Source organism: Halichoerus grypus, chromosome 9, assembly GCF_964656455.1.
Source record: "Halichoerus grypus chromosome 9, mHalGry1.hap1.1, whole genome shotgun sequence".
In the NCBI taxonomy this organism is placed as follows: Eukaryota; Metazoa; Chordata; class Mammalia; order Carnivora; family Phocidae; genus Halichoerus; species Halichoerus grypus.
In genome coordinates, this window is record NC_135720.1 from 111,787,656 (window position 1) to 111,814,054 (window position 26,399).

The following is a 26,399-nucleotide window of genomic DNA, read 5'->3' on the forward strand; positions in this document are numbered from 1 at the left end:
GTTAAGTCCATGTATTAGTTATCTGTTGCTGTGTAACAAATTAGCCCAGAGTTGAGCAACTTAAACAACAGGGTCATGAATCTGGGTGCAGTTTCGTGGGGAACTCGACCTCGGGGTCTCCCATAAGGCTACGGTCAAGGTGTTGGCCAGGGCCTCAGTCATCTCAAGCTTCTGGTGGGGCAGGGTCCACTTGTAAGTTCTCTCAGTAGTTGTTGATAAAATTCAGATTCTTACAGGCGGGTTGGCTGACAGCCTGGCTCCTCACTGGCTCTCCTCCTCCCGGCCCAAGGCTGCCTTTAGTTCCTTGCCACACGGGCCTCTCCGTAGCACAGCTGGCTTCCTCGAAGTGAGCAAGCAAAAGAGAGCGAGAGAGGGTCCGCAAGACAGAAGTCATGGTAGTTTATAACACAATTTGGGGAGTGGCTTGTGCTCTATTCTGTTCCTTAGTAGTGAGTCATGAAGTCTAGCCACCTTCAAGGGGAGGGGATTACGCATGGGCAGGAGGTGGGGATCTTAAAAGATCCCACAATCCCTTCTTCTGCCCTTTCATTTATAATTGTCGCATCAGATAAGTACACACCTAACTATGGAATCAGTCAGAGAAGGACGGTGGTCATAGCGGGGAGCACAAGTTCAGTGGTGGTTCAGAGGGAAGTAAAACTCTCTAGGTGGAAGAATCGGGAAGACTTCTTGGAGGAGGCAGCATTAACAAAGGATTTTGAAGAAATGGAGGAATGCCACAAGCAGAAAGGGGAAGGCCAAAGTGAAGGGTCTGCTCAAGTATTCAGGTATCAAAACCTTACAACTTGGGTGGAGCCTAGACAGAGGTAGGGAGAATAAAGCTGAGGATGGAGTTAGAGCCCTAGTGGGGATGGTTTCCATTGTTAGATGGGGGAGCTCTCAGCCTGACAGGGGGTAGGGGACAGGGACCAGAAGCATGGCTTCCATTACTACTGGGGCCTGTACTGAGGGGCTCTGAGCCCAGTGCTCTCCCCTACCCCACCAGCCTGGCCCTGAGGTCCACACCCCATTTTCTCTTGTAGTTCGGACGCACCGAAGTCATTGACAACACACTCAATCCCGACTTTGTGCGCAAATTCATTGTGGATTACTTCTTTGAGGAGAAGCAGAACCTCCGTTTCGACCTGTAAGTGGCAGCTGGTACTGGGGATGGGGCTGAGGAACCAGAGATGGGAGGGGGGACTGTAGGACCTGGGGTTGGTAGTAGTTTCTCTTACCAAGGAAGGGGAGGGGTGCCGTGACATTAGAGGGAGCTCAGGTTTGGCCTGGGATAAAAATGACAATTAGCTGAAGTCCAGCCCCACCCTCATCAGGAGATGGAAAAGAGGTGGGGAGAGGGAATAGAGGCTCCCCACCATTTGTCTCCATTAAGTGTGGGAGGGCACTGAGCAAGCCACCTGACTCTGGGGGCTAGGTCTTGGGGGCTACCCGGGAGCCTTTTTCTCCCCAGGTGACGGGGAGGTCCCCATTGACCTCTCTCTCTGTCAGAGCTTATTCTGGGAGAGGATGCCCTCCAGGTTCCCCTCTTGCAGAGGTAACCTGACTGATGGGGCCCAGGGCATGTGCGTGTGTCTCACAAAGGTGCGGAGTGCCCCTCCACTGAGGTTAAAGATGATGATGGGATTTCAGTCTGGTGAGCAGGTGGGGGAACCTTGTTTTGTTGTTTTTCCAAGGCATGGGATGGTTAGAAAGCACTGTATCCCAGAGAATTGTGGACAGAGTGGGCCAAGAGGGGGCTGGGGGCTTGCAGGAGCAGAGGAAAAAGTGCAGTGGAAGGACATGACTTTGGAGGGACCGATGGAGGACTTGCAGCCCATTGTAGAGAAGTCACCATTTTGGGACATTTTGGAGAGAGAAAGTGCTAGAGCAGGGGTAGAGTAAAAGTGACTGCCCCTCAGCAGGAGGCATTTGGGCCTGGATGGCCAGCTGGGGTGGGGTGGAGAGGGTGATGCTGGACAAAGGGCTGCAGGTGCGGCTCCAGGTGAGCAGGCTCCAGGTAAAGGGAGGGGCCCAGGTGCAGGTGGAGTGACGTTCTTGAGTGACGAGGCCCAAGGTCAGGCTGGGCAGGCCTGGGCAAGGTGAAACCATCAGGGAAGGTCAAAGGCAAGGTACTGAGCTCCAAGGGCACCTCGCCTTAGCTGGGAAGATGGGAGAACAGGCAGTGAAGGGCAAGGTGGCTCAGCCACCTGATAACCAGCCACCGTTGCCGAGCAAGTTTATTTTATTTTTTCGGTCTTTAATGAGCTATAACATATACATGGTGAAGTACACAAATCTTCAGAGTCCCTCCCATGATGCATTTTTATATCTGTTTACCCTCATGTAACCATCACCCGGATCAAGAGACAGAATATGTCCGGCACCCCACAAGGCTCCCATGGTGGGCCTCCCAGCCGTTACTCCCAGAAATATCCTACTGTGTCAGAGCCTGTATTTTGGGGTGTAGGGGTCCTGACTCAGCTCAAGGACCCCAGCAGTTCTGGGCAGGATGCCCCAGCTGTCTTTACCATCTCTGTGTGTTCCCTGCAGATACGACGTTGATTCGAAGAGCCCTGATTTATCCAAACACGTGAGTTCTGCCATGACTGCCCAGAGATTCTGAAACTCTCTTCAAATGGCAGAGTCTGGGTCAGCCTCAGGCTTCACTGTGACACGGACCATGTGTCTGATGCTGCTTCTGGTCATTTCCGAGCCCGCCCACTTCTAGCCATGGGGTGATGGGAGAGGTGGGGTGGCTGTGGACAGAGTGGGGGACACTGATGTTTTCTGTACCTTGGGCATGCAGGATTTCCTGGGCCAGGCCTTCTGTACCCTCGGAGAGATCGTGGGGTCCCCTGGGAGCCGCCTGGAGAAGCCCCTCACGTAAGTATAGACGGGAGTGGAGCCTGTCTGGGTTGCTTCCCCAGGGATGGGCCAACCTCCCGCCCACCCTTAGCTCAGGGTAGGGGAGGAGCAATCCGCCACGCATGCGGGGTGATTAGGAATAAGGAGACCCCGTGGGCCCTGCCCTTGCAGGGCCGCTAACCCAGTTAACTTGGAGGGACCCAGGTTTAGTTATTAGAGCCTCACGTTCCTGGGACGGCCAGAGGCACCCCTACCTCCCACCCTTGCCAATGTATAGAGGAAGGAATCGAAGCCCAGAGAGGGGAAAATGACTTGCCCAAGGCCACACGGCTAAGAAGTGGGAGAGCTGGGATTTGAATTCAGGGTTCTCCTCACATAGCATATCCCTCAGATTGTTCACCCCTTGCTGTAGGCCAGAGGTGGGTATGGTGAGGCGCCCCTCATCTCACCCTGCCCCTCCGACCATCTGCATTATAGGGCTGTAAGTGCTTTTAGGGGAAAGCTATTCCTCTGGGCAGGCTCTGGGATGAGGAATCCCAAGGCTTCTTACAGTGGAGCCTGCGGGCGGCTGTAGGCACCGGCCAGGCCTGGCTGGGTAGCAGGGGTGCCCTCTCTTGTCCCTATTTCTCAGGGAGCCCCAGGGGCAGAACCCAGACAAGAGGAGCCTGCAGACTGGGACAAGCGCCCCGGCCACGTGGCAGGGTGGGCGGGAAGAGGAGAGCAGGCCAGGCTGGGCCTCAGCCCCGTGCTTGCTTCTGCCAAATTCACACTGGATGCTGTCCCTCACCATGATGGAGAAGTGCTGAATGTGTTACTGTCGGGGAGGGGGGTCTCTCTCCCAGGCCCTTGTCTCTGACCCCCACTAACTGTATGGTAACTTCTGAGCCCCCAGAGGGGCCTCTCTGTCCCTGAAAAGGTCTCCTTGTCTGGGTTCACAGAGAATAATGATATAAACTATGATTTATTGAAAATAGGGAACAAACCCAGGTTTGGAGGGCTCTGACATTTATGGAATTTGGGGTCCTCAGAGTGAGTGTGTGTGTCTGCTCCTCTCAGCTCCCAACTGCCTGGGTCAAAAGCCTACTTGTCATTTGGGTCTCTTTCCTCCCTGCTGTCACCCGGCCCACCTTTGGGGGACAGGCACACCTGCTTGGGGGGTGGATTGAGGAAGACCTCCGCAGGAGACGGCTGGGGAGGCGAGCCTTGGGGAAGGCAAGCGGGATCTTGGAGACAATGGGTTGGTGAAGGAGGGGGACCTGTTTCCCCCACCGAAAATGTCACGTGTCTCAGTCTCCCGGCTAGCCCCGTGCACAACAGTTCCCTTTCACTGGGCGTCTCTTCTGGGCCAGACCGCCATCGGCTTCTCTGATCTCATGGGATTCTCTCAGCAGTCTCCCCATTTCACAGTCCAGCCACTGAGGCTTGCAGAGGTAGAGCATGGTTCTCAAAGCGCAGCAGCCTTCGGCATCATTGGAGGGCTTGTTAAAGCACAGATTACTGGGCTCAAACCACCCGCCCCTTAGTCTGGTGTGGGGCCTGCGAACTTACATTTCTAACACATTCCCAGGGATGCTGACGGTGCACACTTTGAGAACCCCTGAGGTAGAGTCACCCAGCATTTCACAACAAGGTTTGGAAGACCTCTTCTTCCTCTGGCCTGCAGCTCTTGGTCCTGTTTTGATGTTTGATCCAGAATAGATACCTGTCTCCAAGAATTCTGATGCCAAGTGCTATGGCCTCTCAGGACGGGGGTGCTTGACTCAGGGCACGCTCTCTCTGCCTCTCTCTCTACAGGATAGGAGCATTCAGCCTGAATTCCAGGACAGGCAAACCCATGCCAGCAGTATCCAACGGGTAGGTCAGCAGACGTCTCTGGCCCTGGAGTCCTCAGACATCCAGCCGGCTCTGCAGAGGGGGCTTCAGAGTCTAGGCCCGGTCTCTGCTCCCACCACTGTGCCTTCAGCCCTGGTTGGTTGGGGGGGCGGGGGAAAGAGGGCCACTCTGCAGCCGGCCCCTCCCCCACCTGGCTAGAGCTCCAGCATCCCCAACCCCAGTGGCTCATGGGACTTCGGGGAGCAGGGTGGGGAGCATAGGTGGGGGCTGCTTCCAGTGGTCAGCAGGGGCTGGACACTTGCCCTTCCTCTCTCCCTGGCCTGGTTTCTTCTGCCTCCTACCCCTCGCCTTTCTCCCCTCCCTCTTTCCCTCCCTTCTGTTTATCTCCTTATCCCACTTCCCCTCCACTGCTTGCACTGCTGGATGTCAGCCTGCTCGTGGAGTAGATTCTGCTCAATCCTCACTTTTTGTATTTGCTCGCCGGCTGTGCTGGGCCCACCTCACTCCCCTGGCCTCCACCCTGACGGTCTGCTTTTGGCCAGCTTCATGCAACTATATGCAACAAAGACAGCGCCACCACTCCCCCCCCCCCCCCCCCCCCCCCGCCCACCACTCATTCCCTCTCCTCCTCTCCTGGTTGGAGAGAGGGCCTTCACCTGAGGGTGTGGGGTGGGGCAGGATAGGGAATATCTGCCACCCCGGTGACCAGCCTGGAGGTGCATCACACTGATGAACATTTTGGCTGAGTAAGCAAACCTCCCCCGGCCTTGCTGAGAGCTCCTAGGAGCTGGGGTCCCAGCAGCCGGACTGGCTACTGGAGCCGCTGGATATGGGAAAGGGGCCTCTGGGGGCCCTGGGTGCTCACAGCCCAGGCAGGGTGTGGATGCTGATTTACACCGAGAGTATGGAAGCAGCAGTCAGATAGGGAGCTGGAGTCAGGGGGAGAAGCAGAGAGCGAGGGCCAGAAAGGCAAAGGGAGAGAAAAAGGAAGGCCCTGAGCAGGTGGGAGCCAGTTCGGTCTGGAGGGGAGGGAAGGGAAGACGGGAAATCAGAGAAGGGCCCAGAGGCAGAAGGAGGAACAGATGGAGAAACACGGGCGGAGGAGGCTGGTGTGAGGATTCTGTCTCTTGGTCAAACAAATCATATCTTTACACCCAGTGGGGGCCAGACCAGGGCTGGGGCACCCTGCTCAGCTGCCCATGTCTAGGGGCGCAAGCTGGCAGGGGAACCTCCAGATGTAGCCCCTGCTCTACTCTCCTGATGTGGAGAGACCTGGGCTGTCTCAGCCTCTGGGGCCGGCTCCCCTGCCTCCTCTACTTGAGAGCCTCTCCCTCCAAAAGCTGGCACTGGGGAGAGCTCCATCAGTGGTTCTCAAAGTGTGTTCTGCAGACAGCATGCTGGGAGCCTTGAGGCTGGCCTGAGGTGTGGGGCTGGATTTTAGCAGCTTGGTGAAATTGCGAAGGAAAGGCAGGGAGGGAAATGATGCTCCTTGGGGGCCTTTTTGTGCCATGCGCTGTGTGTGCACATCCTGACTAATGGAGCCTACAAACACACTCGTTCTATGGGTGAGGAAACCGGGGCTCAGAGGGGTACAATCATGAGTCCCAAGTTAAGCAGCTGCTGGACAACATGACATTTTTTTCTCTTTCCCAGTGGCCCCTGGCCGCACTGGGGACCCCCAACTCCGGGTTCATCCCGAACACTGGAGTGGGATGGGCTGCTGCTTGGGGGAGGGGGCCCTCCTGACCCAGGGAAGAGGTGGTCCAGATCCCCTGGGAGAAGCCCCACCTTGGGAACTTGACCTCCTGGAGGGGTTCTTGGGTGGGCCGACTTCATGTCCTGGTTGTCCACCTCACTGAGGAGCTGCATGAATGGCCAGGATCTCTCTTCTCTGGAGAGACCCCAGCCAAGGAGTTTAAGGGGAGGTAGCCGTGGGAGAGAGCCTGGACAAGCTGCCACCAGGAGGATACCAGCCCTTCTGCTTAACTCCCTCCTGCGGCTTGCTCTCCCACCCATGATAAATCAGAGCGGCTCAGAGCTGAAATGTTCCAGGACTCTGGGGGTCAGCTGGGTGCGGGGTGGGGTGGCTGGCCCACGAGGTCTTTTGCCCACAGAAGTGGTCTTTGGATGGAAAGTTTGAGAACCACTGGTCTGGAAGCCTCCGGGTGAGTCTGGATGCTTTTCCGCTTCTAGGACTTTCATTGCAGACACTACCCTTCCTGGCGGGCTCTTGGGGAGCAGGGGGCGGGGCAGCTCCAGGCCTGGGGGCCTGGCCCAGGAAGCAGTGTCCTAGGCCACACTGCCACAAGTATTTCAGGAGACTCTGTCTTCTCAGGGGCTCTGGGCAGATCTGCCGGATGGGGAGGGGGAGGCTGAGGAGGGCCGATTCAGGGAGTGTGCAGCTCGTGTCTGTCTTTGTCTGGCTCTCCATTCTTTCATCTTCTCCTCTCCCAGTGGTGTCCCAGGGAAGAAATGTGGCACCGTCATCCTGTCCGCCGAGGAGCTGAGCAACTGTAGGGTGAGTGGCAGGGAGACACTAGGGCAGGACCTGGTGGGGGTGGGGGTGGAGCAGTGACAGAGGGCAGGCTGCTGTCCCTGTGTCCCCCAGGGCCATGTGCGTCCTTGGAGGGAATCTGGGAAAGACAGGGCTCCCCAGTTTCACCTGGCTGTCCTAGAATTCTGTAACATCAGAGCCAGAATGTTGTCTCCTTTTACAGCTGAGCCGACTGAGGCGCAGAAGGGACGGAACACGCCCACAATGAGCGGCAGAGCCGGCTGGGCCCTGGTCCCCTGCCTTCCGGGCTAGGGCTCCTCCATTCCCCGTCATGGTCCCCTCTCCCCAGACCAAGACTGCTTTGGCTCCAGCCCTGGCAGCAGAGGGGCTTTTTCAGTCGTGAGCCTGGGTGCTTGGCAGTTAGTTGTCATGTTTCACTTTTAGCTCAGGAGTAGGGTGACACCCTGCATGGGATTGAGGGAGTGAGGACGCGTGGTTGGGGTGTGCGTGTTGCGAAGCCAGAGGCTGCAATCCCACGCAGCCCTTGGTTTTGCTTCTTCTGTGGGACTGTGGAGAAGCAGGACATGGGGACAGCGGAAAGGGTAGCTGAGCACACCGAGGAGGGGCTCGGGGGACCCGATGGCTAATAATAACGATGAAACACAGTAATGATGACGGTTATTATTTGTCGAGGGGTGGGCATTTTGGGTAAGTTGTCACTACTCCCGACAATAATCCGAAGAGGTAGGTACTGTTGTTATTCCCATTTTATGAATAAGGAAATTGAGGCTCAGAGAAGCTAAGCCATCTGTTCAAAGACAATAAGTCGTAGAGTCATGGTTCTAAACCAGGTCAACCCGATTCTAAAACCTTCTAAAATCGGGGCTCAACCGGATTCTAAAACCTTCTAAAACCGGGGCTCATGCCCAGGCCTGCATGCCTCTTAGGTTAATTAGGAGCCACAGGTAGGAGTGGGTGGGTCCTGGGGAGAGAAGGACGAGGTAGCCAGAGTATGAACACAGGACCAAGCCTAGGGTAACCTGGGAACCCAAATTCACATGGGGCTCAGGTAAGAGGGCCTAGGAGGGAGGAGGAGAAACAAGATTTTCTGACCTTCCTGGGAAGTCAGTGCAACTGTGGTTATTTGTTAGCTATAAATACTTGCCATATTAGAAAATAAAGTCAATAAATTAAAAATATGTATATTAATTCATTAAAAAATGACAACAGTTTAACCCATTACAGGATAACATAAATAACAACTTTTTTGAAAAATAACTGTATTTTCCAAAACAAAAGTCATTTATTTAGTGAGAAGAGTGGCCTTGTTTTGCAAGGCCTTATTTTTATAAATTTCTTTAATGTCAGGCTGAACAGAAGAGTCTCATATCTGCTTCTGCAGTCAATCTGTTGTGATATCACTGTTGGGTAACTTCTAGAAAACTCCATGTCTTATTGACATTATTATGAAAATAGCTTTGGGCTCACGGACCACCCCTTGAGGGTCCCTGGTCCATGCTTTGAGAACTGCTGCTATGGGGGTATAAATTGTTAGCCAAGATTAATTGAGCAATTATGCTGAGCCACACATTGTGCTTAAGGGTTTACATGCGTCGACTGATTTATCTGTATTATTATAATATATGATGTAAGACTGTAGGTAGTATGAGGTATTATCGTTACCTGATATCTTACGGTTTTTATTTTATGGGGAGGTTAAATGACCTGCCCAAGGTCACATAGCCCCTGGGTAGAAGAGATTTGAACCCAGGCAGTCTGGTTCTAGTGCCAGGGTCTTTAACTGCCGGGCGGTGGGGTCCCCAACTCGGGGGCTTCCAGTGGGAGAATAAGACACAGAATTGCAGTATAGCGATGACCACATCAGCTTATACACAAGTACTCATTCTTCTGGCTTCTCTGTCTGTTTACCTAGGTGGGTCTGGAGGAACTTGACAGCAGGGCTACACCCGAGGGCTTGGTGCGCTGTAGGCGCTCTGGGAGATCTCTCGGGAATCTGTGACTGAATGATTGACCAAATGTTTAGCAGCAGCAGATGATGATGGAAACTCTTATAAGTGTATATGCTGACCATCTGGAAGTTCCTGGGGTTCAGACAAGGGAGAGGGAACCCAGCTGACATTATAGTAGAGCTATTTAAGCTCCCTGAGCCTCAGTTTCTCCACCTGTATGTTGGGGCTGATAGGGGTGCCTGTGGTGAGGATTGAAGGAGTTCGTGGAGGTGGCTGGGCCAACAGGTGCCTGGGGAAAGATGGAATCTGCATTCCTTGAAGCCTAATGTGGGGTTGCTCCCCCGGCTTCTAGCTCAGCTAGTGACTTCCTCCCTAGTTGCTAATTAAATCGGGTAATAGAAGCTAACATGCTTAGGGAATTCTAAAGCTCCAGACAATGCTGGGTGCTGTCCTTGGTCTGGTTTTCCCAGATTGGCAAAACAGTCCGTATTTAGTATTTATTAGGCGTCCCACCCCCCTTGTTCCTCCTTCCCCATCCCCCCCTCCCCTCCTTCATCCAGGAGTGGTTGCGGTTTTCCTTGATCTAAGCTGTTCCAAGGCAAGGAGGTGGGGGGTGGGCTCCCTTCCTTCCTCTTGAGATTGTCAGCTCCTTTTCTTTTGGGGCATCTTTGGATGCGTTCTGTCTTTCCCTAGAATACTTGCAAGGAAAAGAGACTAATTCCCAGCATCTGGCTGAATGAAAATAATTACATCTGAACTGCTTTGCTTCTGTGTTCCAGCTCTGCGTTCAGTGGGAGGATCAAAGGAAGAGGGTGGAGTCTAAGGGGTGGTTTGGTTTTTTTTTTTCTTTCCCTTACCAGAGCAGGGCTTTCTGCTCAAGTGAATGCATTCTGCCTAAGTAGACAAACCCTCCCTCCATCCACAGTTACCGTGTGGGCGGTTGGGGACGAGCGAAGGACCGGAGTGGACTCCCGTGGGTCGCCAGCACGCTTCGATAGGTTATGCAAAAAGCCTTGCTCATCGAGATTTTAAATACCAAGAAAGTTGCAACAATCAGAATTTGATCCAAAATATTATTCAGTGATACTTGATGTTGACAATGATGAGCTTAAGCTCCTGAAGGGCCTCTGAGTCATCAAAGATTTAATTATGTTCAGCAGTAAAACCGTCATTATTCCCTGTCATACTGACCAACATTTGCATAGTCCGCACAGTTGGCCCGAGCCCCTGTGTTCACAGTCTATTTGATCCTCACCACAGGGCTGGGAGATGGGGAGGGGTGAGTGCCCCCAGCCCACAGATGCAGAGAGGTTGAAGTGCCAGCCTCAGATGGCTGAGCTGTGGACTTCTAATCCTCAGAGAGTACTTCCCTCACCCACAGTGAAGCCATAAGCTTTACGGTACATGGAAGAGCCGTGGGCTTTGTGATCTTTGTGGGGCAGGAACCTTCAGCGGCCGTGGTGAGTGGCTGGGCTTCTAGAGAGTTCCTGGCCAGATAGTGCATCTTCACTGCCTCCCAGTCAGGTCCCTATATACACTGGCAAGAAGGCAGCTCACCTCTCACAAGCCAGGGGAGTCAAAGCTTTTCACTTGTAGCTGCCCCAGCCCCCCCCCCCCCCCCCCCCCGTGTTAGGTATCACCAGCTTGCTCATGTGTTCATTCGTTTTAGCAAATATGTCTTGGGTCAGTTCTTGCCCCCCCTCCCAGAGTTTCCAATTTAGTGTGAGAGACAGAAATGCCAACCAGCAATCACGGTACAGCAGGGGTCCTTAACTTCATCAGACCCATTGCCTCTTTTTTTAGTAGCAAGTATTTTATAGCACTCTTTACTATCCTGAAGGAAAATCCATGGATAATACCATATAAGAGGCCCAAATACATACAGGTGAAGGAATAAGCCTGTGCAGCTACCTGGAAGAAGATGGGTCCAGGCAAAGAGAACAGCTTGTGCAAAGGCCCTGGGGCAAGGAGATAGTGATGAGTGACACTGGAGAGGTGAGAGAGTAGGTGGGGTGGGAGGCTAGATGGTGCGGGACCTTGTAGCGGACCTGCTTAGCAGGTTTGAATCTTGATAAAGTCAGAACTCTCACTGTTCTCAGGACTGACATCAGGGAGAGCCCAGTGTTTCCATGTGGGAGCCTAGGGAAGAGTCCTGGGAGAAAGGGAGAAAGATAAGGAGAAAGAGGTAAGGTGAAGCGGGGGAAGCGGTGAAGCTTTTCTGAGACTCAGAAGCATGCAGGTTGGTATTTGGGAAAGACATGTGTTGTGGCACAGATGCATGATCCGTGACGAGCAGGTACACACCACCCTTTTACAAGTTAGTTGGTAATTTTTTTTTGGTCTTAGAAATCATCCCTCTGGTTTAAAGAAAAAAAACAAAACAAAAACATTTTTTCCTGATGCTAAAAAATAACATGTTCATAGTGGACATGACAGAAAATACAAAGAGATCATCATTGTTCACATTTTGGTGCATTTGCTGCATTTCCTCCTTTCTTCTAGGTGTTTCTGTGTATGGTTTTTTTCTTCTAATTAGTAGAATGTGGTATCCAGATTTATGTTCCCATGTCATTAGATATTCTTTGAAAACGTATTTAATAGCTATATATTATGCCTCCATTATATGGATGGCCATAATTTATTAAATCTATTCTCTTATAGGAAACAGTATCATTCACACTGCCATGAATATCTCCTCCTAGCCAAATCATTCCATTTTTCTTTTGAACTTTAGTGATGGATTTTGGTTAGTATCCCAGACACATAGGCTCCATGCGTGGGAGGGAAAACGGCCAATCTGGGGTTTACAGCGTCTGAATGACCAAATCAACAGATGCACAGCTGATGAGATTATTTGAGAAGTCAGTCATTAAGACGGCAGAGAAAACCCAGCTTGACCCCCACGTGGTCATTACAGTCAATGTGTAGTGACAGGCCCAATCTCCTAGACAAACTCCTACACCCACCATCTGGGTTCAAATCAGCTCTAACCTACAGGGTCTTTGTGGATATCCCAAAACGCCTGCACCCCAGGCCCCCTGCTTCTGCAGTGTTATCCTGGTGAGCTGGGGCTCTGGACCCTTCTGTGAATGTGGGAGCCCTCCCAGAGGTTACAGCTCACAGAATCACTGTCAACTCTGGGTTGTGTTCCCTCCTGCTGGCGTGCTGAATTTCAGAGTTGTGGCTAATGATTCTTTATCTTTTTAATTGATATCTTTTTTTCCGCAAACTTTGAAGAGAAGCCAATAAATGTCATCATGGTTCCACCATCTTTTTTAGTGTGTAGCCTGTGAGCAGGAGGGCAAAGTTAAGAACTTGGGCTCTGGATCCAGACCAAATGCCATTGCTTACTAGCTATGTGACTCTGGGCAAGTTACTTGACTTTTCTGTGCCTCCGTTTCTTCATTTGTAAAATGGCTTTATTTGAATTGTGGATGTTTTGTTTGTCATGGGTTTTTGCATTGATTTTGACTTTTCAAGATGTCACATTAAAATCTTGATTTTGATGACTGGGCTTTTGGGCACCTTCTAAATTTTGCACTTACCATACTCTTATTCTGATACTGGAGCATGCCAGCAAGACCCAGCCTCCGTTCTCCCTTCCTGGGTGCTGCTACCCTCTCCTGGCCTTCAGCTCACCTGCTGTCCTCTGGGCCTGAACTCTGACCTCCTGGGGCAGGGAGGGCTAACGCTCTGGAGTAGGCCAGGCCACCCTGGAGTGAAAGGCTGTTTGCTGTAGTCTCCCCAGCAGCCTGATTAACATGCGGGAAGATGCAAATTGAGGCAATCCTGCTGTTTTAGAAGAACTTAATATGTTTTTTAAAAAGATAGGGCGAAAAGGCAGAAATTGCTGGAAATTATATATTGCAGGAGTTGTTTATCTTCTCCACAGTTGATTCCAGAGATGCTTCTGGTTTGGGAAGAGCATTTCACGTGCTCAGAGAGCCCCACCCTCCAGCTGAGGCTTTAAACAGCGGGACCTCTGACCTTAGCCAGGATTGGCTGCTTCCTAATCCTGCTGGCCCAGTCCATCTATAGCCACTCCCCAGACTCTTCCTGGGGTCCATTCACTAACCTGCATTTAAGGGGAGCGGTCAAAGCCTTGTCTGTGTGATATGACTATTGACATAACTCAGAGCCACCTTCAAAAGCACAGTCCCCGGAAGGGTGGTGGAGGGATGGGATAACTGGGTGATGGGCATTAAAGAGGGTGCATGATGGAATGAGCACTGGGTGTTCTATGCGACTGATGAATTGCTGAACTCTACCTCTGAAACTAATAATACACTCTATGTTCATTAATTGAATTTAATTAAAATTAAAAAAAAAAAAAAAGCACAGTCCCGAGACAGCTACGGTGCCTTGTCTCAAGGACTCCCCAACGGGTGCGCACTCATGAGGGAAGAAGCTTGCCGTGGTCACAGCCTAGAAGTCTCACTGCAGGTCTGTTTTATCCCCATGGATTCAACAGTGGCACAACAGTACTGATGATCGCAAAGCGCTTTTGGTGAATGTTCCTGGGTCTAGATTGTGTTAGGGAGGGCAGATCAGGTTGAGCGGCAGAATAAGCTGCCAGCAACACCTCATGGATTTGCCATCAGCGGGAATGAGGTGTGGCTCATTGGAGGATTTTTCCAGTTAGCTGAATTTCAGAGCCAGGCTTTTTTTTTTTTTTTTTTTCCCCTGTAATTTTAACTAGTTTGCACGGAGGAGGCCTTTCTAAAATGGATTTCACACTTCTCTGACTCCTCAAACTGAGGCTACAGAACATAATTAAACTTATCGGGATGATTTGGGGTCATCATTTGGAATCTCAGTTATTAAGCTTTGGAGCCAGACTGTCTTGCTCCGATCCCAGCTTCTCCTCCTAATAGCTGTGTGGCTTCGGGCAAGGGTGTTAACCTCTCTGGGCCTCAGTTTCCCCATCTTTAAAATGGGAATAATAATAGTTCCTACCTCTTGGGGTTGGTGAGAAGATTAAAGGAACTGATAGGCATAAAAATATCTGCTTGGCACAGATTAGGTAGAGCCCTATTCTACTGCCATTTTCATAGGTAGACACCAGTTAAACATTGGCGGTGGCATAGAGTTCAGTGCAAGAATAGATGGCTCTCCATAAGACTTGGCGCCCGTTCTTACAGCTGCTCCATGCTCTGCACTGTGGACCGGTGTTTCACAAAGGCCCTTTGCTTTACTCTTCAGGATGGGATCTCAGGGGGCCATTGCTACTCCATTTTTTTTTTTTTTTAAAGATTTTATTTATTTATTCATGAGAGACAGAGAGAGAGACAGAGGCAGAGGGAGAAACAGGCTCCCCGCGGAGCAGGAAGCCCAATGCGGGACTCGATCCCAGGACCCTGGGATCATGACCTGAGCCGAAGGCAGACGCTTAACCGACTGAGCCACCCAGGCATCCCAGCTACTCCATTTTTCCAGAAGAGAACACCCAGGCTTAGGTGACATCGCTTGCAACAGGCCGCTCAGCGGATAGGTGGCAGAAGTGCGGCTCCAAACAGGTGGCCTTGGCTGAATGGTCCTGGGCGTGATGATCGGTTACGTTCTGCTTCCCTTCCTGATCTGGCAGGGCCTTGAGGGGTTCTCCTAGGAAGCGACACTAAGAGCTTTTGCCCCTGGATTTTGTGGCATCGGTTTTGGTTGTTTCAATATAAGTGTGTATTTTATAGTCAACCAGTGCAGGTTGTTGCGTGTGGCCTGCCTGAGTTCATTCAGGTGACCTCCAGATGGGTGGGGTCACATTTGGAGTTCCAACCCAGCCGTATCCTGGGGAAGCTGGAGGGGGTCTGGACTCCCGGACTGTCTCCTGAGTGCCAGCCTCCCCAGTGTCGTCCCTGTCCCCTTATGCTCCCAGTGCCATCGGCACGGAAGCCTAAATTGCCTGGCATTAAAGGACAGTGTCATCGGCCTGCCCAGCAGGTCACTTTATGGAGAAGGAAACGGAGGCTGAGAGCCCAGAACTCAGGGAGCCTTGCTGGGCTATCCCCCTCTGCTGTCCTCAGCAGAGTCTGAAGGGCGGTGTTTTCTGGTGCCACGCCCGCTGCCCCTGTGGGAGGAGCGAGGGCCGGCTTGGTGGGCCTGTGAGCGGTGCGGTCCCGTAGGGCCTATGCTCGGTTTAATGCAATGCCCTGCGGTCACATTTCTCCTTTCCCATGGGCCTCACCAATTTTATAGCCAGCGTTGGGAGGAGCCCACCTGGTCCTAGGCCTCCTCCTTTTTCTAGGCCATGGGATAGAGCTCCCCAGGGAGGCATTTAAAATGCTCCCTCCCTCCAACATGGGATGGGATTGGAACTTTCTACTGTGGAGATACAGTGACTGCATGGAGCGGGCTTAGAAGGTGAGAGATCTTTCTGGGAGGCTGAGGGAGAAAGCCCCGCCTGGGTGACCCCCTATGTGACCTTGGGCATATGACAGGATTTAAAAGCCTCAGTTTCCTCATCTGTAAAATGGAGAGAGTAGCAGAGTTACTTCATATGGTTGTGATGCGGATTCAGTGAAATAATGTGCGTAAAGAGAAGGCTTCACGTAGTGACTTGCACGTAGTAAGTGCTCCATAAGTCGGCCGGTCTCTTATTCCAGGTCTGATGTCCTAGGTTTCTCTGGAGGCTCTAGGATTCCCGGGGCTCCTAGGCCTTGCAAGCCCCCAGTCCAGCTCCTTCTTCCTCTCGGGTAGGCCACGAAGAAAGACATGATGAAAGTCGTCATTACCTGGGCCCCTCTGTGTGTGGGCTGCTGTGCCTCAGGCCTGCCCCTCCTCAGGGCCTCCCTTGAGTGGGCACTTCCGGCCCAGGTTAACCAGAGGCCAGCCCCTTCCCGTCCATACCCGCCCCGGAGTCCGTCCAAAGAAACCAAGGAAGGGGGCCTCCCGAACCGGACTGCGCTCTCTCTCAGGGAGCGGAGTGGTGTGCCGGAAGGGACGTGACTTTGAGATCAGTTCATACGTGTTGAATTGCCACTCGACCAGTTACCACCTGGTGATCTTGGGCAGGTTAGCTGCTTCTACCCCCTGCTCCCTCATTTATAAAAAAGCGACAAAGGATTACTTCAAGGGCTAAAGGTGATAAGGAGATCAGTGACTTGGCCATACATACGGTATCTAGTAAATGTGTGTTGAAGGAACGAATGAGTGAAGGGAAGGATGCTCTGTGTTTGCTATTGTCAGATGTCCTTGAGGGAGGGCATTTGAGGGGGTGGGGCAGGGACAGAGGCCACACACATTGTGTGTACAGGGAGGGGCAAGTGTGCAAATAGCTTGCACGTACAAGGCACCTGGCGTGCGCCATACAGTATTTCCAGCACTATCGTCATATTGACTCATTTCAACCTCACAACAAGCCTATGAGGTAGGCTGCCGGTACCCAATTTTACAGATGAGAAAACTGAGGCCAGAGAGGGTGAACAACTTGCTCTAGGTCACACAGCTAGAAAGGGATGGAGCTGAAGCAGGCAGCCTGGCTCCAGCAACCATATTCTTTTTTTTTCTTTTCCCCAGCAATCATATTCTTAACCATTATATCATACCCACTCCCAAACCTTTGAGCATGTCCTTCAAACATGTGGGAGGTTGCCTTTTCATCTCTGCCACCATTTTGGTCCTCACAGACCTGTAGGACACTGATCTCATGAGACAGTCTTCCCCAGTGACAGGAAGGGGGCAGTGAGAGAGCTAAGTGACTTCCTGACAGGCCCTGGCCCTGAAGGGCAAGCCAGGCCCCAGGGACTAGACAACAAAGCTCTGAGCTCTGGCCACCTGGCAGCTGATTTGTCAGGATGCAGACCTTTCAGGTTGAAGAGGCCACGTGGGGATGGATGAAGAGGAGGACATGGGGGCATCTCTGCCCAGTGTCCTGTCAGCCGCAGCAAACTGAGGAACTGGGGGCCATGTGAGGGGAGGGGTCCAGCAATCCTCACCAGGGCCTGGCTACCTTCTTTGTGCTCTTGGGCTGAGTGTTGTGTCCGCTGGGGCCGTGAGCTGGTCACAGCAGTCAGATCCCAGGGCTCTGCCTGGTGAACGTGGGGGAGTTGCTCCCTGCTTTGAGCCTTAGGCTCCTCAGCTGTAAAATGGGCCGCACCTACCTTAGAGAGTTGGGTGGGCCTCTCATGGCTTAGTGGGTGTGAAAGTGATGTCTCATCTTTTTTTTTTTTTTAAGATGTATTTATTTGAGAGAGAGAGCAAGGGGAGGAGCAGAGGGAGAGGGAGAATCCCAAGTAGACTCCCCACTCAGCACAGGGGCTCAATCCCGTGACCCTGAGATCATGACCTGAGGTGAAACCAAGAGTCGGGCGCTTAACCGACTGCGCCACCCAGGAGCCCCAGTGGTGTTTCATCTTGACAGTCTTCTTGGAGCCACCCAGTGTGTGAGGGGATGAGGTGCTGTGGACAGAGCGAGGGCTCTGAGGTTGGCAGACCAAGGTCAGAGTAGCCTTGGGTGAGTCGCTTCACCTGTCTGAGCCACTGGGTAAAACAGTAGTGGACTCACGCACATCAACACTGATGGGCCTGCACTCTGCCGAGTGCTTTGCCTTTAGTCCTCGCAATAGCCCTTTGAGGTGGGTGCTGTGATCAGCCTCGTGGTACAGAGGGGAAACTGAGGCTCCAAGCGGTTGCCTCCCTTGTCTGAGGTCACACAGCTAGAAAGTGGCAGAGCCAGAATTCAAACTGGGGCAGCTGGCTCCAGAATCCACCTGCTTCAGCTGGGGCAACTGGCTCCAGAATCAACCCCCCACCCCGCCCCACACTGCTCCATCAGACCTGCCCAGTGGGGTTGTTCGAAGATGAAATGAGACCCCCCCCCCCCCAGTATTAGCCCAGGGCCTGGCCCTTGGTTGGTGCAGGGCAAACGTAACATGCTGCCCTTTAACCAGCTTGGTACTCAGAATCCTCCTATCTTCCAGGGCCTTAGGGCTGTGTTTCCACAGGGATTGGGGCACCCTCCAGCCGTCTCCTGCCTCACCCCTGTTCTCCCTCCTTCCCACCAGGACGTAGCCACAATGCAGTTCTGTGCCAACAAGCTGGACAAAAAGGATTTCTTTGGGAAGTCCGACCCCTTCTTGGTGTTCTACAGAAGCAATGAGGATGGAACGTAAGTCCCCTGACAGCACTTCACCCCCTTTCCGGCATCAGGGATGGAGGGGTGTGGTGACCTTCCAGGCAGGGGGGCTTGGGCCTGCCTCTTCCCAGTGCCACCTGGGCCTCCTGCTCACAGTAGCAGCCGGGGCTCCTGGGTAGTGCCCTGACACGCGGTTGGGACCGGTGGGGGGTACGGGCAGCTCCCAAGCCAGCAGTGCCATTCTGAGGGTCTCAGCAATGGTGGGTGCTAGGTATGTTGGAGGTGAGGGGAGTGGGTGAAAGCGGGGCTAGGGTGGGAATGAGGGGTTCCTCCGAATAGCCCCTTCCTTCTTCCACACGAATCAGCACATATCTCCAGCCCACCCCTCCTCCGCCAGCAGCCCTCTGAACACCCCACTACCACACGTGCCCCCCACCCAACTACCACACGCCCAGCATGGCAAATCCGGACCCTGTTACCTGGCCAGTCCCACACCTTGCCATAGGCTTCATTGAAAACCGCACGCGTCTTTAAAGCCCCCATTTCCTCCTCTCCTCTCCCTAATCTGGAAGCCACCCACAGTATGACGGAAACACACACAACACGTCGGCAAATGTAGGTCAGCCGTGCACACGGATGCACAGATTCTAGGTTGAGGGTCTGGGGACCTCGGTCCAACCCACTGGCTTGCTGTGTGACCCAGGGCAAGTTATGCCCCCTCTCTGGGCCTATTTTCTCATCAGGAAAATGAACCAGTTGGATTAGGCGGTCTCCACGGTCTCTTTAAGCAGCACAGCTGTGGGAGGCTGTGGCCACTTTGAGCTGGGATGCTGCAGAACCGGGAAGCGATGGGGCCAGGGAGGTTAATTAGAGAAACACTGCTGGAGAAGGGGAACTTGGAAGCAGGTTTGGAAGGAGAGGGAGAAAATGGGCCCATGGGGGAGGAGCAGATGAATAACAGGCTAGAGAAAAGGCGAGTGCAAAGCAGGTGTGTCCGGAGCGGAGGGCAGAAAGGCCTCCTCCAAGCTCCCCTTGATTCTGGAACTCTGGGTGTGTGTGTGCGTGCGTGTGTGTGTGTTGGGGGCAGGGAGGAGCAGGGAGGAGGTGTGTTTCACTTCAAGGGAAAACCGATTTTAAAACCTGAACGAACAAAATAAGGGAAATTAGGTGTGATCATTTGCATAACAAAAGGAGTCTTTGTCTCACCAAAGGACTCCCAGCAGGATTTCTTTAAATAATTCTTGTTGACTTTGACTTGACTTGAGGGAGGGAGGGAAAGGGCCGAATGATGTTCCGGGCGCCCACGGAAATGGCCACACAGGTCTCCTCCAGAGAGGTGATGCCTGGTCAGGCCAGGTTTGTCTCGGAGGTGAAGGCCGGCTGGCCAGGAGAGAGGGATTTGGGGTTGAGAGCAGGGAAGGGGTGTGTTGCAAAGTGTTTGCCAGTGATTGTTCTAGCAGAGCCTGTGTAGGATGGGTGGGGAGGGGGCAGGGAAGAGGGAGAGACTCGTGACTGACACCGTGAACAGGTGGGAGGTGCTGAGCGCTGGCGAGCCTCGGAGCCTCGCCCGGGAAATGCAGGGAGGAAGTGGGGAGGGGAGGACGGGGGCAAAAGGACAGTGAGCAGACCTCACTAGGCAGGACTGGGGTGGCCACTGAAGTCAGAGCCCCTCCCAGCTAGTGGAGCTGTGGGAAACCCAGAGTGTTAAAAATGGCAGAGGAGCTGGTCAGATGGGGGAGGCGAGGGGAGTTTATTTGGGGGCGAGTTTCACTTGAAGCACGGGCTGGATCTCTCCAGGAGCGGTCACCAAAGGCAGCTGGAGAAACCCACCCAGAGGCCCCCAAAGGATGGGCCAGTCTGCGGGCACAGGTCAGAGGCTGACCTGGTGGAAGCAGGGTGGTTACCCAGGGTTTGAGGAGAGATGAGTAGGTTTGGGAGACACCCCCAGTTAGGAAGAGGTCAGGAGGAAGGTCGGTGAGGGAACCCAGGGAGTGGAATGTCCTGGAGGGAAAGGGGAGGAAGCATCTTCAGAGCACCCACTGTCCTGCTGGCCCTGTACCTACTTTGTCTTCTTCAGTCCCAATCTCTGCTCTGGGAGTAAGAATGTGACAGAGAGGTCCGCCGGGCTGCCTGCTGTGTACCTTTAGGCAAGTCTCTTAACCCAGTGGAACTTTCTGGAATGATGGCAATGTTCTGCGTCTTGCCATCCAGTACAGTCACCATTAGCTACACGTAGCTGTTGAGTCTGTGAAACGGGGCTCGTGTGACTGAGGAGCTTAATTTTTAATTTAATTTAGATTAATTTAAAGGTAAATAGTCCCATGTGGCTAGAAGCTACCATATTGGATTGTGCACCTATAACGTCCCCAACTCAGGTTCTTGGTATGTGCAGTGGAGATAATCCCACCACCTCCCTCTCAGGGTTGCTGTGAGGACCACATGAGTTCATATATGTCATTAGAACAGGGCCCGGCAGTGTTGGCAACTGGTTCCCCCCCCCCACCCCATTTTACAATGAAGGGGAAGCTCAGAGAGAGAAAGTCACTTGCCCAGGACTGCACAGCTGGCCGGAGGGGCCCTGGGAATGGAGCCTCACCAGTCCGACTCATGCTCTCCCACACCACACGCCCTAAGCGGAAGTCGGGGTGAATTGAGTTGAGCCATGAGATGTCTGCAGGGACCATTTCCACACCAGGGCCCGGCCCCCACGGCAAGTGCAGCAGGGAGTCGAGGGGTCTGTGGATTTGGTGATGAGGGGCTTGGGGGACCTTAAAGAAAGCAGCTTCAGACCAGAGTCTGAAAGCAGAAACAGGACTACACAGGGCTCAGGGAGAAGGACGGAGGGAGGCAATCGGGCTAATAGCTCAGAAGACCTGGGTCAAGAAACTGGTTGGCAAGGGAAGAAGAGACAGAGAAGTCGGTGGGTCCAAAGAGATGGAGGGGGCTGGGAGGGTTCCACAGCAGGTGGGTGTAACTGTTCCAGGTAGGAGGTCTCTGGAGCCCAGCCCGGCTTCTGCACAGGCAGGCGAACTCCCTCCTTTTGAAGCCCAGGGGCTGCTCCTGATTCTCCCTCCCGCGCCCCCCTCCCCAACCCTTTCCTCTTCCTGCCTTACCTGCCTGCCCCAACTTGGGCAGCCATGGCCCCCTCCTGTCCCTGTTCTCCATTCCTGTCCTCGTCACCAGCTCCGGGGTGTGTGGGGAGGTCTCCCACATGTATCTCCACACGCCAGTGGGCGGGCGAGAAGGAGCAGAGAAGAGAAACGCTGAGCCGCGGTGACAGGAATGACATTTTGACTTGAAAATTGCCAGAGAAGAAGTGGCAGAGGCTGTGTGGGCACGGGCGGGGCCCAGGCACTTTCCGGGGTGACCTTTCCAGGCTGGGAGGTGGCTGGGGCGGGGGGAGGCTGGGAAATCTCAGGGGGACAGCCTCTGCCCCCAGGTCGGCTCTGGCTCCTGGCCACCCCTCCGTGTTGGCAGGGCAGGCTGCCAGGACGGGGCCAGCAGGCATGGCGTGGGGAGTGGGCAGGGACGCTGGATTGGAGCCCGGCGGGGTAAGCCAGTTCGGCACTTTTCGTTTGCAAAGCAGGCTCCGTGGATTCACACTGGGAGAGCCGAAAGTGTCTTAGAGATTGTCTAAGCCAGGGGCCTCACTTTCACTGCCTTTAATGCCAGTGAAAGCTGTGGAAACTCTCCTCTAAGACATACATCTATTCATTAGTTTGTTCCAAAAAAAACCATTTAGTGAACGCTTACTCAGTGCCAGGCAGTGGTCTGGGCACCAGAGATACACCAGTGATCAAGGACACCAAACCCTTGCCTTTACGGAGCTTGCATTTTAGTGACAAAGCATAAAGTAAATAAGGAGAAACATAGACTATGTCAAAAGATAACAGGTAAAGTAGAAAAAAAGCATGGGAGGGGACTAGGGGGGGATGTCAGGGTCAGGGGACCAGGGGTTATGAATTTTATATCAGGGCAGGTGCTTTTATCAGACGGGTGACATTTGAGTAAAGACCTGAAGGAAGTGAGGAGATGAGCCATGAACATGGAAATCTGGGGAGACAATGCTCCAGGCAGGGGAACATCAAACATATGAAAGTCACCCACCCAAGTTCACCCGATTTCAGGTGTTCACAAACCCCTAAATCCCATCCACAGATCCTTCCATGGATTTCAGATGAAGAACATCTGACAGCAGCCAGCTCCCTGAGTTTACAGGGGAGGGATTGGCTTGCTCAAGGTCACAGAGGCTGGCTTGCTCAAGGTCACACAGAGAGGTGGGGGAGGGGGGCAGAACCCATTATCTCCTGACACTCCCCACCTGCTGCTGGGAATCCTCTCTCAAGTGTCACCAAGAAATGGCCATCTATGTGGTGCCTGGGTGGCTCATCAAATGTCACCAAGAAATGGCCATCTATGGGGCGCCTGGGTGGTTCAGTTGGTTATGCGTCTGCCTTCAGCTCAGGTCATGATCCCGGGATCTTGGGATTGAGCCCCACTTTGGGCTCCCTGCTCAGCGGGGAGTCTGCTTCTCCCTCTGCCCCTCCCCCTGCTTGTGCACACGTGTGCTCTCTCTCTCTGTCTCAAATAAATAAATAAAATCTTTAAAAAAAAATGGCCATAGTTAGTGCCTGGATGCTGCTAGTGACAGGCAGCTCATCACCTCATGCAGCTCTGGCTTCCACTGCCTGGCAAGTGCAGAGATTAATCGTTTGGCCCCTCTGTTGACCTGGATTCTGCCTCCCTGGGTTCAGGCCTGACACCTTCCGTCTCTCCTTCACCAGGTTCACCATCTGCCACAAGACCGAAGTCATGAAGAACACCCTAAACCCAGTCTGGCAAACCTTCTCCATTCCTGTGAGAGCGCTCTGCAATGGCGACTATGACCGGTGAGATGAGAACCTGTCCCTCCCGGGTGTTAGGTGCGGGCTGTCCCTGGGCAGTATGGCAGAGCCCCCTGGAGCAGTGCTGTCCCCACCCCTCGCCCCCCTGGGCAGTGTCTGCCTCCTTCTCTTCACAGCCCTGCCTCCCCACCCTGCCCTGCCGCTGTCCCCCTGATCTGGCAGCCCTCCCCTGGTGGGGACCTCCCCAGGCTGGGGGAATGGGATGCCGGGGAGCCCTGGTGGGTGTTGGGTGTCCCGGCCTGGAGCTCCGCAGCCTTTCTCTTCATGATTTCCAGTGGAGGGGCAGGCGGAGACAGGATGGGGGCTCTAGAGGCAGGCAGAGGTGGCCACGCCAACCCCAGCTCCTAGCAGATGGACCCTGGGGAGTCAGGATCCCAAGATAAATGGGGGGAGAGGGGCGGAGTACAGAAAATTCAGGAAACTTTTTTGATGTGCTGCACCCTGCTCTGATTACATGTCGGCTCTCACCATTGTTGTTTGAGTGTAGGTTGTTGGGTGTAGACACTGGGGACCTGGTTTCTAACCCTGGCTCTGTGACCAAAAAGCGCTGTCAACCTGGGCAAGCTTTGACCTGTCTGAGCCTCAGTTTCCTTATCTGTAAAATGGGTTTTAAACGTCCGCCTACCTTCAAGGGCTGCTTAGAAGCTCACATGACACAACCTACACAAGAAAGCCCTGGTGTGCCTAAAATACCAAAGCCCGCATTTTGTCCACAAACGTTGATTGACTTCCTACCATGTGCCGGGCACTGCACTAGCTCCCGGGAAATCAGCAGGAAACCAAACACACAGTCTTCACCCTTCACCCAACCTTGTGGAGTTTACATTCTCATGGGGGAGGCAGATATTAATCCGATAATCACACAAAGAAACGTATAATTACATGTTGTGCTGAGTACCGGGGAGTGGGGGGCACGTAAAATGGGTGCTGTATGATGGCATCGGCCTGTGTGAAGTCACGAGAACCTGGCCTGCTTTCCCGGGGATCGCTGTTGCTGGCGGATGAGCTGCCAGTCGGGACGGGACATACCAGGGCTCCCCGGGGAAGCCTTGAGCAAGCTGGGCCTGCTCACAGTGGCTCCTGACTGGGTACGTGTGGTGCAGTGGAGTGGGAATGACAGAGCGGATGGCCTTCAGACACCCCTGTCTCCCTCCAGGAAACCCTCAGGCCACCCTATTAGGTTGCTGATCCAGGAGATGAGGTGGCTCCTTTTCCTGCCTCTTAGCGGGGACTGCTCTGCCCGTCTGTTCCACAGGCGGTCACTGAGCACCTACTATGTGCGCGACGCCTCGCCTGCAGGGGTGTGGCGTTCAAGGGAATGTAGCTGCGTTTCCATCTCTAGGGAGCCTCTAGTCTGACCACAGGGAGCTCAGATGTGCACACATCTGCATTTTAGATAGCTAAATAATTGTGCAAAATGAGACTGGAGACAAAAATAGGCATTCCAGCCAAACGAAGCCCGGTTACATGTCTGGCTGGGTCCTGGGGCTTCCGGGGGCCTGCGGAGTGGGAGGACAGTCTGGTTGGAGCAGTACCGTGTGAAGGAGGCTTGGGGAAGGCTGGGAGGTGCTGGGGGGTATTGGTTGCTGGAAGAATGATTGGGATGGCGAGAGGCGACAGGAACAGAGGGGAAATTCGAGACTGGGGGATGGGAGAGCGTAGCAGTTCAAGTCTCACGGGGTGGGAGGAATTGGGATCTGTGGCCCCACTACCCAGAGGTTGTTGGGGGTCCAGCTGACCCCCGACAGCACTGCACCCTGAGAATCCAGCCTTGTCAGGGACAGTGAGGAAGGCAGCCGGGCTCAGAGGCCTGGGCTCACTGTTCAGCCACCAGTGGAAGTGTGGGTATAGCTGGTGGGGAACACCTCCAGAGGCCCCCATTCCCCCCCCCCCCCCCCGCAGGCTGAGCCCCAGACTGGTCTCCCTCCAGCATGGCCAGGCAGCTCAGGCCCTTCTCCACAGCCAGGAACAGATTGACCGTGACGTGACTGACAGTGGTGTTAATGGAGGGGGCCAGGCATGTCACGCGGCCCCTCTGCCACTGGGCTCTAGGGTGACCTATGTACCCAACAGCCACTTGGGAGGAGCAAGCATCCGGGAGGCCCTCTCAGGGCAGCAGAGGGACGGGTTTGTGCAGGAAAACGAAGCCACTTTTCCTCTCCCCCCGAGGTACCTCTTGAAGCTCACAAACACATTCAGTTTAATCCAGCAGCCGTGTCTTCCAAGCCAGCCTGGCACCGGGCACCATGTTGGGTGCTGTGGGCATAGTGAACATCAGACCCGAGCCTCCCTGTTAGGTTGCTCCCAGGCCAGAGTGGGAGATAGACAGGTAAGAATAAGAAGAAGAAGAAGAAGAAGAAGAAGAGTAAGAATAAGAATAGTAGCAAAGGGTCCTGTAGCACTCCTGTGGTGATTTATGTATATGAACTAATTTCATTCTCCCAACAATTAGTGTTTCCCCTGAAAACGTGCTAATACTACCCACATTTTACAGGTAAAGAAACTGAGGCCCAAAGAGGTTAAGTGGCTCACGTATGATCTTACTGCCAGTCAATTGTAGAACCAGGATTTGGAGCCAGGCAGGCTGGCTAGAGAATTTGTATTCGTGACCCTCATGCTCTGCGGCCTCCAAATGGCCAAGACCTGTGTGAGTGGGGCCCGTTTGGTGGAGGGCTTGCCCAGGGACTCGGGGCAGGTCTGCTTTGAGCCTGGAGGTGAAGACGCAAAGGCCTTGCCATCAGCCTAGATCTGGAGGTGAAAGGGACGTAGAGGTCATTTGTGTTTGGAGCTGGGGTTGAGAGACAGAAATGGAAGGGAGCCAGAGTGGGCTGTGGGACAGGCATGGTGGTGCTCTGCCGAGGGGAGAGGACAGAGAGCTGGCAGAGGTGAGGTGCCCGAGGCCCTGCACAGGTCGGAAGCAGGAGAGAGACGCGGAGATGGTCGGAGAGCTGGGAGGGAACCTGGAGAAGGCAGCTGGGGGCAGAGGCCTGGGCTCAGGGGAGAATCCAAACAGAAGTATCAACTCCTACCGTGAAGAAGAGGGCCGGGAGGGTGAGAAGCAGGGAGCTGTGAAGAAGGACAGTTTACTTGGAACGATGGGGGTGGAAACCAGTTAAGATTACCAAGTCTTTCGGACATGGATCAAATTGTGCCCTAATTGGTTTGAATACATTATTTTATTTTGCGAATTGAAGTTTCACAGCAACCCTAGAAGTTGGGTCCTAGTGACATGCCCATTTCACAGACGGGGAAACAGAGGACTGGAG

At 53.5% G+C, this 26,399-nt stretch overlaps 1 protein-coding gene across 4 annotated transcripts in view; it reads left to right on the forward strand.

Annotated features, from left to right (window-relative positions):
* Positions 1–26,399, forward strand: part of CPNE5 (copine 5) — a 91,614-nt gene that overhangs the window by 38,772 nt on the left and 26,443 nt on the right. Inside the window, exons 4-11 of one of the 4 annotated variants that reach the window (XM_078055401.1) lie at positions 1,044–1,147; positions 2,551–2,590; positions 2,807–2,883; positions 4,660–4,719; positions 6,816–6,863; positions 7,153–7,216; positions 18,159–18,262; positions 23,014–23,118. In XM_078055401.1, the coding sequence (XP_077911527.1) occupies positions 1,044–1,147; positions 2,551–2,590; positions 2,807–2,883; positions 4,660–4,719; positions 6,816–6,863; positions 7,153–7,216; positions 18,159–18,262; positions 23,014–23,118 (602 nt within the window). Of the gene's footprint in view, positions 1–1,043; positions 1,148–2,550; positions 2,591–2,806; positions 2,884–4,659; positions 4,720–6,812; positions 6,864–7,152; positions 7,217–7,759; positions 7,901–18,158; positions 18,263–23,013; positions 23,119–26,399 lie in introns of those variants that run through there. The other 3 variants (XM_078055400.1, XM_036097283.2, XM_036097298.2) reach the window with 3 other exon arrangements.